A 16,376-nucleotide genomic window follows, 5' to 3' on the forward strand; every position below is an offset into this window, starting at 1 on the left:
TGACATATGCTGAGTATAAAAATGTTTGCATTGAAACTGTCAGACATGAGGTATTCATACCTGGGAACTTTTCAAGCATAAAGGTCAAAAAGGGGGGAAATGTTAGATTTGTTTGTTGTTGTTGTCATTTATGCTTAGAAATATTTACTTATATATGCTTAGAGTTTTGTAATTAGTTGTAGATTGGTAGAGGTTTTGATCCTTGATAGTCTGCAAACTTTGTGTGTATTAGACAGCACTGGGGCATGAGAGGTCGTACCGTGTCTTATTGTTTTATGGTAGGATTAACGTAGTTGCGTCTGTTCTAGTCTAAGTGCTCTTTGTTTAGATGAACTGCAGGACTTCCTCACCGTGTTATCTAGGATGAACCATCTAGGGTGAGGGGGAGGCTACCCTCTTCCTGACCAAGGATGTTTGACCCTTTGATCAGCAGTCCACACACACACACACACACACACACACACACACACACAGGCAAGGTACTCTTTGTGTGTATGTAGACGTCATATGTTAATGAACTTATGCATATTCATGTAACCTCAATAAAAGAACAGTGGTACGGGAGAACGGACGAGAGCAACTGGGGTCAAGCGAAGGAACGGTGCCTGTCCGGTTCTCTCCCGTGCACGAGAAACATGAAGAAGCTTGCCTACTTGTGTCTTGCTTTGCAGTGTAATTATATTGTCTTCAACGTTCCAGCGGATAGATTCAAGCTACAAACCTATCATTGATTCTTTCGTTTTTGATGTACTGCAGAATATTTTTATAAAATCCCAGGCCAGGAAAATCACCTTCATGTTTTTCTGCGTTTTATCTTCAACTACTTTGACACAAAGGCATCTGCTGTGATGCTTACACCTTTGATAAAGTCTTGCGAGGGTCAGCCTCCTTTTTATAGATACAAAAATATGTAAATGTACTGATCTGAATTATAATATTTCTGACTGTCTGAGGCAAAATTTCCCAGATTCAAATCTAATCGAATTGAATCGAATCGTGGATCAAATCAATTCGGGACCTTGTGAATCGAAATCAATTCTAGAAATCAGTGACATATACACACCCTGCAGAGCAGCCACCAAACCGGAATGGGACCACCACATCCTTAGTGAGCGGTAGACCCAGCAGAAAGGACGGTATGAGCCACTGAAGGGGCTGTAACGTCCAACCGATAAAACCGCAAAATTTTGTGCGGTGATGCCCAACTAGCTGCCGCACAAATATCAGCTACAGGCACCGCTTTAAAAAGAGCCCACGAGGTTCCCATTCCCGTGGTGGAATGAGCTCTCACCCACTGGGACAAAGCAAGACCTCTGGTGCCATATGCCAGTGAGACAGCCTCTGTTTAGACAGAGCGAAGCAGACAAACAGCTGGTCACATAAACGCACATTCTGAGTGCGTTCAATGTAGGTGCATAGCACACGCACTAGACAAAGAGAATGCATCCTCCTCTGCTCCTCAGATGCAAAAGGAGAGGAACAAATGCTCAGCAACTCAAACTCCATTGAGCTAATAGATGCAGGCATGAGCTTGGGAAAATAGGCAGCATTTGGACGCAATATGACCTTGTGGCCATCAGGTGCCGAAGCCAAAGCGAGAAGTAATGTAGTCTTGTATGAAAGAAATTTCATATCCACAGACTCAATGGGTTCAAACGGTGGGCTACAAAGGGCCTCCAGCACCAAAGACAAGTCCCAAGCAGGGACACTGGACTTAAGCACAGGTCTCAGCCGGCAAACCCCTTTCAGAAAACGTATGGCGAGGGGATGTGCGCCTGGTGTCACCCCGTCAAAGTCAATATGACAAGCAGATATAGCTGCTAAATAAATCTTAATTGTCGAAAATGAAAGGCCCTTATCCAGCAGCTCCTGCAGGAATGTCAAAACATCCACAATAGTGGTCTGAAATGGGAGAGTGTGGCGGTCCTGGCACCATTGCTCGAAGGCTCGCCATTTGTAAGCATACAAGCCTCTTGTACAGTGGCTTGCAAAAGTATTTGGCCCCCTTGAACTTTCCCACATTTTGTCACATTACAGCCAAAAAAATGAATCAATTTTATTGGAATTCCACATAAAAGACCAACACAAAGTGGTGTACACGTGAGAAGTGGAACGAAGATCATACATGATTCCAAACATTTTACACAAATAAATAACTGCAAAGTGGGGTGTGCGTAATTATTCAGCCCCCTGAGTAAATACTTTTTAGAAACCACCTTTTGCTGCAATTACAGCTGCCAGTCTTTTAGGGTATGTCTCTACCAGCTTTGCACATCTACAGACTGAAATTCTTGCCCATTCTTTTTTGCAAAAGAGCTCCAGCTCAGTCAGATTAAGATGGACAGCGTTTGTGAACAGCAGTTTTCAGATCTTGCCACAGATTCTCGATTGGATTTAGATCTGGACTTTGACTGGGCCATTCTAACACATGGATGTGTTGTTGGTTTTAAAACCATTCCATTGTTGCCCTGGCTTTATGTTTAGGGTCGTTGTCCTGCTGGAAGGTGAACCTCCGCCCCAGTCTCAAGTCTTTGCAGACTCCAACAGGTTTTCTTCAAGATTGCCCTGTATTTGGCTCCATCCATCTTCCCATCAACTCTGACCAGCTTCCCTGTCTCTGCTGAAGAGAAGCACCCCCAGAGCAGTGATGCTGCCACCACCATATTTGACAGTGGGGATGGTGTGTTCAGAGTGATGTGCAGTGTTAGTTTTCCGCCACACATAGCGTTTTGCATTTTGGCTCAAAAAGTTCCATTTTGGTCTCATCTGACCAGAGCACCTTCCTTCCACATGTTTGCTGTGTCCCCCACATGGCTTGTGGCAACCTGCAAACGGGAATTCTTATGGGTTTTCTGTTAACAATGGCTTCTTCTTGCCACTCTTCCATAAAGGCCAACTTTGTGCAGTGCACGACTAATAGTTGTCCTATGGACAGATTCCCCCACCTGAGCTGTAGATCTCTGCAGCTCGTCCGAGTCACCTCTAGGCTGCATTCTGATCAGCGCTCTCCTTGTTCGGCCTGTGAGTTTAGGTGGACGGCCTTGTCTTCGTAGGTTTACAGTTGTGCCATACTCCTTCCATTTCTGAATGATCGCTGGACAGTGCTCCATGGGATGTTCAAGGCTTGGTAAATCTTTTTGCAGACCTAAGCCTGCTTTAAATTTCTCAATAACTTTATCCTGACCGGTCTGGTGTGTTTCTTTGGACTTCATGGTGTTGTTGCTCCCAATATTCTCTTAGACAACCTCTGAGCCATCACAGAGAGCTGTATTTGTACTGACATTAGATTACACACAGGTGCACTCTATTTAGTCATTAGCACTCATCAGGCAATGTCTATGTGCAAGTGATGTCCAAAAATGTGGGAAAGTTTAAGGGGGCAGATACTTTTGCAAGCCACTGTATGTGTTGTAACCGAGTGAATCGACTGAAAGGGAACACCAACAGCTTTACTGACAAGAAAATTAGTTCAGAATTTTCAACACAAGATGGGATTAACAAAGGCTAAAGTTCTAACCTTGGTTCGAATATCCCAGACAAGCCCCCATTTTACAACCAGCTTTAAGTATGTATCAAGGAAGAAAATGTATTAAAAACAAACCTTAAAAATAAAAGTTAAAGAGGGTTGATACTAAGTGGAATAAAGAGTGTGGGTCCCACTATGAATCTCCAACCTGAACATTTTCTGTATTTGATCTTGAATTTGACCTTGTTAATTAACAGATTTGAAACATCCTCATAAAGCTAAAACTAATATAGGAATAGTAGCCACACGTTTGTCAGAGATCCTTCTGTGGCATGTTAATGTACATGGTGCATGACTTGTTGCTCTACCTTGCATCATGTAGTTTATGGCTTGGTCGGTGGTTTTCTTGCTATCCTGTCCTGTGGCGTCCAGATACTGGAGAACGTAGATGTTTGGTGCAAAGTTAATCATGTTCTGTTTCCCCACAGCCATAAGGCATTTGGATCAGTGAGTCCAGACCACTGATGGATGGACCGAGGATATCACCTTCATCGAGATGGAAACAAGAAAAGAAAAAAAAAAAAAAAAAAAAAAAAAATTGTATTTAATGGAAAAACAGAGCACAGATGAGTCAAAATTTTCAAACAGTAGCTTTTGGTTTGAGGAGTTACATGGTATAATCCAGAAATGCTTTTCATATCAGCAGCAAAATTTACAGTTAAACTTCTTGCATTTAAAAAAATAGAAGACAATAATAGATACTTATAAGTATAAGACATTTTCCGCCATGAAGAAAAAAAAGATTTGCCACATCAAACCAATACTCAACTTAGCAACAGTTAAACGGGAGAAACATACTCCCGTTTAACTGGAGTTAAACAGTTCAATGTCTCTTGAGAAACACTCTAAACAACTTGTCCGGAACTGTTTTTATCATCTAAGAAACATTTCTAAACTCAGACTACTGGCGTCAAAGGCAGAACTTGAGATGATTATTCATGCTTTTATCTCTTCTCGTTTGGATTATTGTAACGGTCTTTTTACGTGTCTCAACAAATCAGCTCTGGATCGCCTTCAGTCTGTACAAAATGCAGTGGCAAGACTTTTAACTGGTGCAAACAAGAGGTCACACATTACTCCAGTTTTGGCTTCTCTTTATTGGTTGCCTGTAAATTTTAGGGTTCATTTTAAAATTTTAGTTGTAACTTTTAGAGCTCTGCACGGTGAAGCTCCCCAGTATATCTCTGACCTGTTGAAACCTCATGCTTCATCCCGAGCACTTAGGTCTTCAGGTCAGAGGCTACTGGTGGTCCCACGTACTAGGTCTAAAACATGTGGGGATCGGGCTTTTCAGGCACTGGCACCTAGGCTGTGGAACTCTCTGCCGTTGTCTTTACGCTGTTTAGACTCTGACTCCTTTAAAAAGCAGCTGAAGACATTTTTATACAAACGGGCTTTTAATTAATTTTAACTTGTATGTCTGATCTTATTGTAAAGCACTTTGTGGTTTTTATCTGTGAAATGTGCTATATAAATAAATTTTACTTACTTACTAAATATAACTGCATAGTACATATCAGTATAGAAGGATGCATGTTAGAAGTTTGAGGAAAGGTGGGATAATTATTTCTGTAGTACTTTGGAACAGTGGCGTTAATTAATATTAAAATTACCACAGTCAGCTTACCCTGGAGGGAGCATTTAACAAAAAAAATCTCTAAATTTTATGTATGTATAGGTGTGGGGTAAATTTTGAAGTAAGTTTTTTTTTTTTTTTTTTTTTTTTACTTACGGATCAGTAAAAGGTTTTAGATGTTATCTCTGTACATGCTGTAAAGGCTGCAAAGGAATTGGTGCCTCTTACCTGATCAGAATCAGCGGATTTTTCTTTTTGAATGAACATTAGCATATTAAATGAGGCCATTTTACTTTGATTCCATTTGTAATTTTCTGAGCTTACAGGCCCTTGAAGTAAACTATTGAGGGTTGGAGTTTTATGCATTTTTAATTCAAATTTTTTCAGCATTTTTAATCTCTTAGAAAATCATATGTCCAGGAGATATCCACATGACAATTTTAGGGCTGAAAAATGTATTTAAACTCTGTTAAAAACTGCAAAAATCAACATATGCAAATGTAAACTTATTCCATGACTGACAATCTAAATCATAATAACAATAATCTGCAGTAATTTAATATTTATGAGGAAGAGGAACAAAACCAATCACTGGTACCCTGGATGCTTAGTCTGTTTTTTGATAACTTACTGGAAGAACCCTTTAAAAGGAAAGAAATTGGTAAATTTTAAAAGGGCATATCACCACGATATGGGTAAAGTGGTGATTGTTCCACTGTTTTTTTCATCTTCTAAATTTCAGTTAAAAAGGCACCTCCATAGTTTTGTAAGTTCAGGATAGTACTTTCTTACGATAATACACTACGCTCTATCCAGGTACTTCCCTCACCTGATGAAAAGCCGTCTGGAATAAATCATTTCCTGCTAAGTCCTACACGTGACAAAGGACATCTGTGGAATATTTCCAAACTTTCCAAAGTTTGTGTGTGAAAACAACTTCAGTAAACCTTATTTTTAGGAATTATTGTCTTCTGTTTTGTTGTTTACCATGAATCAGCCTGCAATCTCAGGTGATCTGAATCTGTTACTCAAGGTTTCTCCCTGGTGTGTTTACATACCGACAGCCATAACTGAAGCTCTCTCGCTGCCCTCCACAACATCTGGTGGGAAGGTAAACGTAACGTTTCTAGACAGGCTCATCCCTGCTGGTAAAAGCTCAAGCAGCAGGGAGGTGGAAAACGACTGTTCAAGACCTTCGGCCTGCAGGATGAATGGACATGCAAAAGATGAAGGCAAACAAAAATGGTGAGTAAGAAATGGGAAACGCAGAGCTGTGAAACCAGGTCAACATTTCTTTAGTTACAGTGGAGTAGATGGCGAGGATTGGTCACGTTAGCAGAGTTCCCTGCCTGTTTGTGCTTTAGATGGCTGACAGGCACTTTACAAACAGGATATGACACGTTCAACTTCCACTGTCACAATTTCACAAGTTATTTTGTTATCTGTTAAAACCTGGAAAATGCTCCTTCTCAGTAAAAGCTAATAGAGAGATTTGGTGCCCCTCAGGCCTTAATCACACAGGCCTAGAGACCAATCAGTAACCCCATAACAAGATCTAGTCAGACTAAAGACTAACAATGTAGTAGTCTTATAACAGGCTCTATTATAACAGAAGTTCATATTGATAATAAAATCTAAGCATGGGAGTTAAAGTTCTACAAAAACAACAAATAAATGTATTTTTAAGCCAAATTAATTATTTGAACTGTTTTGGGACTGTGGAAATTTTTCACTGCGCACCTTAACTAACACTGTTGTGTGGACAGAGTCAGACACTGCATCCGAGTTGGCTTTCACAGAGATGGGGATCTCCCCGAGGACCAGCGGCCTGATGGGAACGAGGACGGTGGCTCCGCTTTCACTCTTCACAAACACCGGATGAACACCGGGCGTGGAGTGCTGCTCGTTGTCTGGGAAGACGAACTCGAAGGTCTCACTTTGTGCAACAGTGACGGTGACCTAACGACAAAGGCACAGAGTGATCACATTTAACGTGGCACAAAGGGAGTCGGAGGAAACCAAAGAGGCCTGTTCTTTCATGAAGGGTTTAAAGAACATATCAATTTTCAGAAATACTGATGCCACCTTAGATTATGGCAACTTGACACGTAAAGAACCCCCAATATACATTGGTTAAACAGAATTTCGCATTTAAAAAGACGCAGATATGTGTGGGAAAGGTCACATTTTAAGTGTTCTCAACACTCTCGGTTCAAAGAAAACAAAGAAACTCACCACTGATACTAGCAAACCTCAGCAGTTACAATCTATTTGCCACCAAGATCCTGGACACTGAACTGAAAAGCAGCCACCCTTCTATTATACTGTCTGCTTATGGTTCATCTAGGTGGCAGCATCTTACAAAAATCTAACTCTGCTGTACTGTATTGTGATTTAATAATGTATGGCAGGCAGAAGCTGCCATAAGTATGCAACAATTAATTAAATGCCCAAAATTTATTATTACATAAATACATACATATTATGATTACATGTAATAAAAATAAATATTTTATTTAAAAAAATAAATATGGGAAATAATTAATCTATAAATTCGACATAAATGTATATTTCTGACTTAATATTCTTTATTTGTTTTCTTATTGCCTCAAATCCCACAAATAGATAAATAATAGTTAAAAAACTTTACAAAATGAAATTAAAGTTATCATGATCAAAACTTAACAAAGAAAGCACACACTCTTAAAATAACAACCGATAAACTAAATAAAAACAATAAAGAATTTTCCAAAGGTCAAAAGTAGGGATGGGTATCGTTTAGGTTTTATCCGATACCGGTGCCAAATTGGTACTTTTGAAACGGTGCCGGTGCTCAAACGGTGCTCAAACCGGTGCTTAAAGAATGGAGAACACAAAATTGGTCCAAAAAACCTCTCATGTTCAGCTGGTTTTTGTAAAAAGATAACAATGTTAGCCTTTTCTGCAGCTATGGGGCATATATGGTATCACTCTTGGCTGGAAGCAGTGCTTAAACAATGGAAAAAACACAAACTTTATCCAAAAACCTCTCATGTTTAGCCGTTTCCCTCTTTTTCTTTGGTCATTTTAGCCTTTTTTGCCAGGGTGAAGGGAGTATCTGCCATCAAACAAGAAGACAGCCGCATGTAGCTATGATGATGTTTGCTAGTTCACCTTACATGCATTAATGTAATAACGTGGTTAGCCTACTCAACGTAAATTACACACGAACAACATTAAGCTACTCACGCAGAGAAGAACGGCTGCTGCTGCCATCATCATCCTCATCATTTCTGCTACACTGGCAGGGCTAGGGGCCAGGACTCTGCTCTTCGTGTTTTTGGGGATGTTGCTAACTCCGGGTCTGATAACAGGCACCACACCCGCAGTAGATGCGCTCGGTGTGAGGTCTCGCAGCAAGCTATCAAATACAGCGCATTTCTTGGCTTTTTAAAAAAAAAACGCTATGCGTGTTTCATCGGATTCGAGGTGTTACCTCATTTGACAGTATCACAGTATCAGCTTAAAGCACTTGTTGCAGGCTGCTGAGTTTGCATATTTTGCTGTGAAGTACAGCCAGACTTTTGACTGCTTCGCCTTGGGCATTTTTAATCTGTAGCTCTGCTCTAAAAGAACGTACGTACCTGGACCCGCCCACTATCCTCGGAAACGTAAAATGATTGGCTAGAAGTGTATCACAGCTCGGGAAAAAAAAGCACCGAAATAAAGCACCGAAATGTGCGCTGCTTTTCGGTCTGGTTACTACCGTTTATGTCAGAACCGGTGCCATCATGGCACCGGACACCGGTACCCATCCCTAGTCAAAAGCTGTTTAAACTATTAAAGAAAAGGTTTTCTCTTACAGTATACTTTGAGAAGTAATTCTTTGATGTCCATATTTATATTCCTATATATAAAATATAGGACATTCTTTAGACCACACAGTTGAACATTTTTTATTTTTAAACATGTACTTTTCTTTTCTAACTTATTCGTTTAATTTTATTTTTGGCAGTCTCCATAATAAAGCTAATTTAGCACCGTACCAAGGGTTAAAAATGACCCATTTGTCTAATGCTGGCAGACTCTTATATTAATGTACACTCTGCCTGTGTGTGAGGAGAAGCAGATTCACCTTCTGGTCCTCTTGGAGGTAGTTGAACAGAATGATCTCCAGCAGCAGCTCCTCTCCCCGGATGATGAAGGCCGGAAGATTTAAGGACAGGAAGAAATCCTGGAACACTGTCAGCTGCAGGAAGGTTGCATAGAAAACCTGGTTACAAGAGATGCTAATGCTAACAGCTACTGCTCAGATTAATAAGCCAAAAAGCCATACTGTGAATAAATTTAATAATACAGGGTTAAAAATTAAAATGAATTAAATATATAAACCTTAATACCTCTGCTGGTTGCTCTACAATTCCCAGTCCCAGATTCTCAGACATCACAAAGGCAGTGGCAATCCAGGTTGTGATGCTGTCTGGTACAGTTAGCGCTATTTCCTTTGTGTTTGAATTACTGCAACAAACGGCAAAAAAAAAAAAAAAAAAAAAAAAAAAAAAAGAGAGAGAGAACTTTAAATTTTAAAAAACTGCATCTGACCCAACGGTTTTCTGAAGAATCATACCGTGCAGGTCATCAGCTTTCTTACAAACAGTATGTTTGCTTACTGACTTAAAATGTTAGGTGTTGGAGGTGCGTTGTCTTTTGTCTTTGCAGATTGGAGAATGTGGTTATTTGGAGAAAAAAAAAAAAGTTCTTAAAAACTTAGATCCTGACCATTATCTATGAGATCTCTGACTGTTTGTGGCTTCACCTTCTTTGTGTTGTTTGAGCCTTTGTTTTGCACCACAGCTTACTCAGCGTTAGCTTGGTAATATCTTTTATCATTTCATAAGTATGAATGTATATGGGACATTATCTCCTAAGGTTATATGCCAAGGTAACAGCAAAAATAACACCCACTCACATCCTGGGCCATTTAACCTCAGTAAATCACATGATAGAGTGAGGCTAGGATTCACAATGGGTTCACCCGAAACCTTGGCTGATTGTGACTGTGGTGTGAATATGGCACGGCGGGACCACAGATCGCAATTATGAGCCATTTATTTACATCTCATCACACCACAATACACACCGACCCCTGAGTCCCCATGTTTTAACTCTGTGGGCGTGATTAAGGATGCACGGCACAGGAGACCACGTCCCACCACAGTGAGCCAAAACAGTTTTCACACCTTGGCTGTGTGATTAGGTAGAGGAACAATAGGGGGTCCAAGACCCTCTTGGGGACACTCCCATAGGGTTTAAAATCTGGGACTCTCCACCAATTACTCTTGGAACTGAAAAGCTTCTTGGATTAGAGGTGAAGCATCTTCAAGAAAACTTAAAGACGCCCAGACGCTTTTCTTTCCAAACTTAGACCACAATTACCTGGATCAGGGGTCAGCAACCTTTAACACCCAAAGAGCCATTTGGACCTGGTTTCCACGCAAAAGAAAAAAAACACTGGGAGCCGCAAATGCTTTTTGACATCTAAAATGAAGATAACACTGTATATATTGTTTTTATTTATATATATATATATATATATATATATATATATATATATATATATATATATATATATATATATATATATATATATATATATATATATATATATATATATATATATATATATTTTTTTATGCTTTGTGTGAACAACTAAGGTGTGTTGCTTATGAAATCTATGAAGTGCTACAGAGAAAATTACATTTAATTATGTAATTAACACTCTTAAAGAAATATAACAAAAGGAAAGACGCCCAGCTGAACTAAAATGATCCATGTAGCAAACAAATACTGTTGTGAGCTGCCACCCTACTCGCCTTTGGGCTTTTGGATCCTTGACCAAAAGCACTATACTGCTAAAGAAAAGAAAAATAGATATTTGCCGGCTGTATGCATACAGCAACCGTGTGTGAAAAGTGGTCAATAAAGAGATGCTGAAAAGCGTGTTCATGCAAACATCGTCAGGCTTGCCATGGTACAATGGGACTTCTGCTCCTGAACCTCTGCGCACAGCGTCTGCAAATCGGGGCTGTACGAAGTCACTTTCATCTTTACGCAGGATTGTAACCTGTCATCTGTGAGGCATGAGCGGTGTTTGTTTTTAACATAGTTTACGGTGGAGCTGCTGACATAATGTGGATCCAAAGGTCGATAATTGGCCTACCTAGGGCTGAAAGTCTCGATAAATGCGTGGTGTTTCAGCGGATATACCGGCTTCCACGAGTGTGACGCTTATTTTGAGCGATGAAAAAATAATAGAATATAATTGTATTCTTATATTTCAATATCACAATAATCTTCCAATTTAGCACTACAAGTTAAATAAGAACTAACATAAATAAAATACACTTCAACTAAACACTTCTAATTTATTTTCCCAAACCACGTGGAGCCGCACTATAAGGACTAAAGAGCCGCAGGTTGCCGACCCCTGACCTGGATGAATGAGAACCTTCACAGAGAACAAAAGTAGAGGCTTTTCCCAAACTATAAACATGTTTATTTCTGCTGTTAACTTTGGGGTCTGTGGATTTATTGGACATTAGAGGAACTGCATTTCTTGACAGCCTCTTGGCCTCACTTCTGCTAAGTGGACTGATTGAATTCAACATCTCCACCTGTTTTACTCCTGCTATTGTCATGGTCTCTGTGCCTGTTCGGCAGACTCAGTATGGCTACAAGTGTTTCTGTATATTTTGCCCCTTCTCGCTCCCCTCTCGCGCCCTGCGCACTACCGGGGCGGAGTTCATTGTGACTCCCGCCCATGGCTCCCGCACCTGCAAACAATCATCTGATCAACACTCTCACAGGCTCCCTACTTAAGGCTAGAGATGGCACGTACCACTTTTTTATGTCCGATACCAATATCATAAATTTGGATATCTGCCGATACCGATATCAATCCGATATAGTGTTTTTTTAATCAATAAAACTGTTTTTTAAATATCTTGCTGCATTTTGCCTAAGTTCATACTCAAGTTTAAAAAAAACAACAACAACAACACTAAAGCTATTCTGTTATACCTGTATGCAAAAACTGTTTTCATAGTTCAGCAATGCTGATCAATCTAATAAACTTAAACCTACACCATCCTCCCTATTCTGGTATTTTAAAGAGTACTTAACTACCTATTGAAACCCTATTAGAGTACCTAACTAATAGGGTTTCAACTCCCAGCAACAAAAAAAGAAAAAAAGGAAAAAAAAAAAAAAAAAAAAAAAAAAAAAAAAAAAAAAAAAAAGGGAACCCTCCACCTCATGATGCTTACTTGACGTAATCAACTTTAATTTGATGCAGTGTGGAAAAAATGCACAGAAATCTTTTTTTTTTTCCAAGAAATATTAAATAGATTCAACATCTTTCTTCAACAGAATTGCAGACTGCACAGCCTTCCCAAAGGAAAAAGTACTATAGCTTACTAGGGTATATTAGACTTAATAGTTACTATATACAGTAATGGACTTCTATTCATTTTACATCAAATTAAAACTTTGGGTGTAAGATTCAGATAATTATTTATTAAAAGCTAGACATTTTAAATGAGAATGAGAAAGAAAAGTATGTGCCAGTTACCAGCCGTCAGCTACATAGAAAAAGATCCTGGTGTAGAAAGTAATATTAAATAAATTCTAACAACAGCTTATCAAGCTGCTGCTGTTGTTGTTCAGCCGCTGGTTTCCTCTTTCTGGTGCAAAGTGGGCCAAAAACAAACAAGAGAGACGGACTCGCACAGAAAAGCCGATCAGCTGATCATTATGGAGGGGAGGGAGAGAGAGGCAGTCGCTCCATATCGGTTGTTAAGCTTAACGTGAGAATGCTTTACAAACATTCAGAGATGAACTTACACACTTGCTTTACTTCTCTCTGGGATAACTTTTTCGGAGATGAAATGCCGGATTGGTAGCGAGGCTCCAAATGCTGAACCAGACCACCGACACCTCTTGCACGCCACAGCCGCTCTATCACGTGATGCATACTGCTCCAACGTGCTAAGGTTATGAGGCAAGTTACAGCGTGTCGCAAGTTTTGTGAGGCGCTTTTGTGATATTTAATGGATCGGATTACATTTTTTATTTCTTTCCGATATCCGATCCAGTAATTTAGGTCAGTATCGGACCGATACCAATACGTAATATCGAATCGGTCCATCTCTACTTAAGGCAGCCACTGGGAATGCTTCGTCGCTGGATTATTGTGTAACCTTCGTCAGTGTTTCCTGTATTCAGCAGCTTTCTTCAAGTTTCTCTTTGAAGTGCTATTCTGATACCAATCTCCTCTTTTCATGCCTGACTCTGCATGCCCCACCCGAGGACCTGCTACTGATCTGTTGTGAGTGTGGTGTGTTGGTGCGGTGTGAGCGCGAAAAGGAATCCCTGGGAGGATAAGTCCTGTGTCTGAATTAACCGTGTGCGTTTTCCCCTCACTGCCCTCGTGACCCCTAGAGACCCCAAATCCCTTTCCTTCACCTGTACATAGTGGCACTCGGTGTGAAGAAAATAAACTGCCTTGATATTGCCTTTTGCAGTATTTTAAATGCAACTGTCTCAAAAATAATGTGACCTGTGTTCTTATATCAACTGTTCAAGAAAATTGTGCTTTGTGTGTGTGAAATTCTGGTGTCTGTGCTGCAGCCTTACAATTTACATAAAATTTGAAAACTTTTGTTTAAACTCTATTTTTCAATATGTAGAGTAAAGGTCACATGAAACAGCAGGAGGCAACTGTTTCTACAGTCTGACACTGAAATATCACCTGGTGTTTGTGTCCATCCAGATCCAGGTCTCTGGAAAGTACCAACGCACACGTTCCTTTTGTTGCTCTCCACGTAAATCCTCTGTCGCAGTAATGTAAAACATTATCTCCCCTGCTGTTTAAAAAAAAAAAAAAAAAAAGTGTATCAGTCACGTTAGCATTACAGATCCACAATGATTAAAATGTTTGATACTGTTTAACACTTACGGAAGTCGTGCATTATTTGATACGTTTTCAAACTGGCATCAGTGAAAACCACAAGATCACATGACTGTACAAAAAAACAGAACTATCATTACATATTATTCATTTTTAAATAAAGTGAAGACTGTCCATCTTCCCTCAGTGAAAAAGAGGAAAACCAAACCAAAACTATGTTATGAGTTATAAGTAATTACAGAAATATTACACATGTCAAAATATTAGAATTATGGCTTTAGTGTAGGTATAAGTGAGTTAAAAGCTCAGGCACAGACTGCTCTGAACACTCAGGGTCACAGTTGTTTCTACTCTTGGATCTGTTTGATATTATATCTGTAAATATGAGCATCTAGGGCACACAATGATCACGGAAGGCCCTCCCATGTCAGAGCCTGTTATAAGATAAGTAAGGACTATTTTGTGATTCAAACAATGCTTCTTGAGTCAAAGAATAGCTGAAAATGAGCAGAGTTGGTCCTTTTTAATCACTAAATAAACAGAAGCAATGTCTCTCTGTGGAGGCTAACCTTGAAAACAGAGTGTGGATCCCCCATTTTTGGTGTTTCATTGTTGCCGTCAGCCATGGAATTGCCAAACTCCTTCATCTGCTTCATCACCTGAAAATATCATCAGCAATATAAGAGCTGCTACTGTTACACCCCATAAAACCGAACAAAGCAAACTGGGACAGAAAAAAAGCTCTTGTTTAAAACCAGCTAACATGTCTAATAAAAAAGTTCAGCCTTGTTAAACTGATACTTGGGTGGGGAGGCAGGTTTGTTTTCCCAGGTGAACATGAAAGGGATCATATACCAGGAAGCATATGATTATAAAAGGCAGAGAACATTTAGCTAGAAAACAATAAACTACAGAGGACCCCAAGGAGATATGGAAGCTTCTAGTATTCATAGGTTAACCTGTTGTAAACAATAAAGCATGTTATGTGATCAACAACAGTCAGTACGAATGAAAAACAGATGAGTGAAAGGCTCCAAGTTTGATCTCTCAAATTAAGGATCAGATTGAAGTAAGTAAGCTGCCTCACATGCTGATATTTAATTATTAACATTTTAAGAAACCAATAATTGTTTTAGTTTGAGACGCTGAATTACATTTATACAAACTATCCTATCATGTACAGGGAGTGCAGAATTATTAGGCAAATGAGTATTTTGTCCACATCATCCTCTTCATGCATGTTGTCTTACTCCAAGCTGTATAGGCTCGAAAGCCTACTACCAATTAAGCATATTAGGCGATGTGCATCTCTGTAATGAGAAGGGGTGTGGTCTAATGACATCAACACCCTATATCAGGTGTGCATAATTATTAGGCAACGTCCTTTCCTTGGCAAAATGGGTCAAAAGAAGGACTTGACAGGCTCAGAAAAGTCAAAAATAGTGAGATATCTTGCAGAGGGATGCAGCAGTCTCAAAATTGCAAAGCTTCTGAAACGTGATCATCGAACAATCAAGCGTTTCATTCAAAATAGTCAACAAGGTCGCAAGAAGCGTGTGGAAAAACCAAGGCGCAAAATAACTGCCCATGAACTGAGAAAAGTCAAGCGTGCAGCTGCCAAGATGCCACTTGCCACCAGTTTGGCCATATTTCAGAGCTGCAACATCACCGGAGTGCCCAAAAGCACAAGGTGTGCAATACTCAGAGACATGGCCAAGGTAAGAAAGGCTGAAAGACGACCACCACTGAACAAGACACACAAGCTGAAACGTCAAGACTGGGCCAAGAAATATCTCAAGACTGATTTTTCTAAGGTTTTATGGACTGATGAAATGAGAGTGAGTCTTGATGGGCCAGATGGATGGGCCCGTGGCTGGATTGGTAAAGGGCAGAGAGCTCCAGTCCGACTCAGACGCCAGCAAAGTGGAGGTGGAGTACTGGTTTGGGCTGGTATCATCAAAGATGAGCTTGTGGGGCCTTTTCGGGTTGAGGATGGAGTCAAGCTCAACTCCCAGTCCTACTGCCAGTTTCTGGAAGACACCTTCTTCAAGCAGTGGTACAGGAAGAAGTCTGCATCCTTCAAGAAAAACATGATTTTCATGCAGGACAATGCTCCATCACACGCGTCCAAGTACTCCACAGCGTGGCTGGCAAGAAAGGGTATAAAAGAAGAAAAACTAATGACATGGCCACCTTGTTCACCTGATCTGAACCCCATTGAGAACCTGTGGTCCATCATCAAATGTGAGATTTACAAGGAGGGAAAACAGTACACCTCTCTGAACAGTGTCTGGGAGGCTGTGGTTGCTGCTGCACGCAATGTTGAT

General features: G+C 40.1%; 2 protein-coding genes across 2 annotated transcripts in view; both read right to left on the minus strand.

The window, feature by feature from the left end:
* The window catches only part of LOC120724583 (CD109 antigen-like), an 8,072-nt gene extending 4,524 nt beyond the window's left edge, over nt 1–3,548 (minus strand). Inside the window, exon 1 of the mRNA XM_040016841.1 lies at nt 3,518–3,548. Within this exon, the coding sequence (XP_039872775.1) occupies nt 3,518–3,548 (31 nt within the window). The remainder of the gene's footprint in view (nt 1–3,517) is intronic.
* A 381-nt stretch (nt 3,549–3,929) lies between these two features.
* Nucleotides 3,930–14,754, minus strand: LOC120724588 (CD109 antigen-like). Its single transcript, XM_040016848.1, has 8 exons — nt 14,619–14,754; nt 14,098–14,161; nt 13,891–14,002; nt 9,482–9,599; nt 9,217–9,330; nt 6,843–7,061; nt 6,161–6,302; nt 3,930–4,012 (listed from the first exon to the last, which is right to left on the minus strand). Exons 1-8 carry the CDS (start codon nt 14,703–14,705, stop codon nt 3,930–3,932), a joined length of 939 nt encoding a protein of 312 aa, XP_039872782.1. The 5' UTR covers nt 14,706–14,754.
* Between the last annotated feature and the right edge of the window lie 1,622 nt (nt 14,755–16,376).

The sequence above is a fragment of the Simochromis diagramma genome, unplaced genomic scaffold (genome assembly GCF_900408965.1).
Source record: "Simochromis diagramma unplaced genomic scaffold, fSimDia1.1 OVJJ01000802.1, whole genome shotgun sequence".
Classification (NCBI taxonomy): Eukaryota; Metazoa; Chordata; class Actinopteri; order Cichliformes; family Cichlidae; genus Simochromis; species Simochromis diagramma.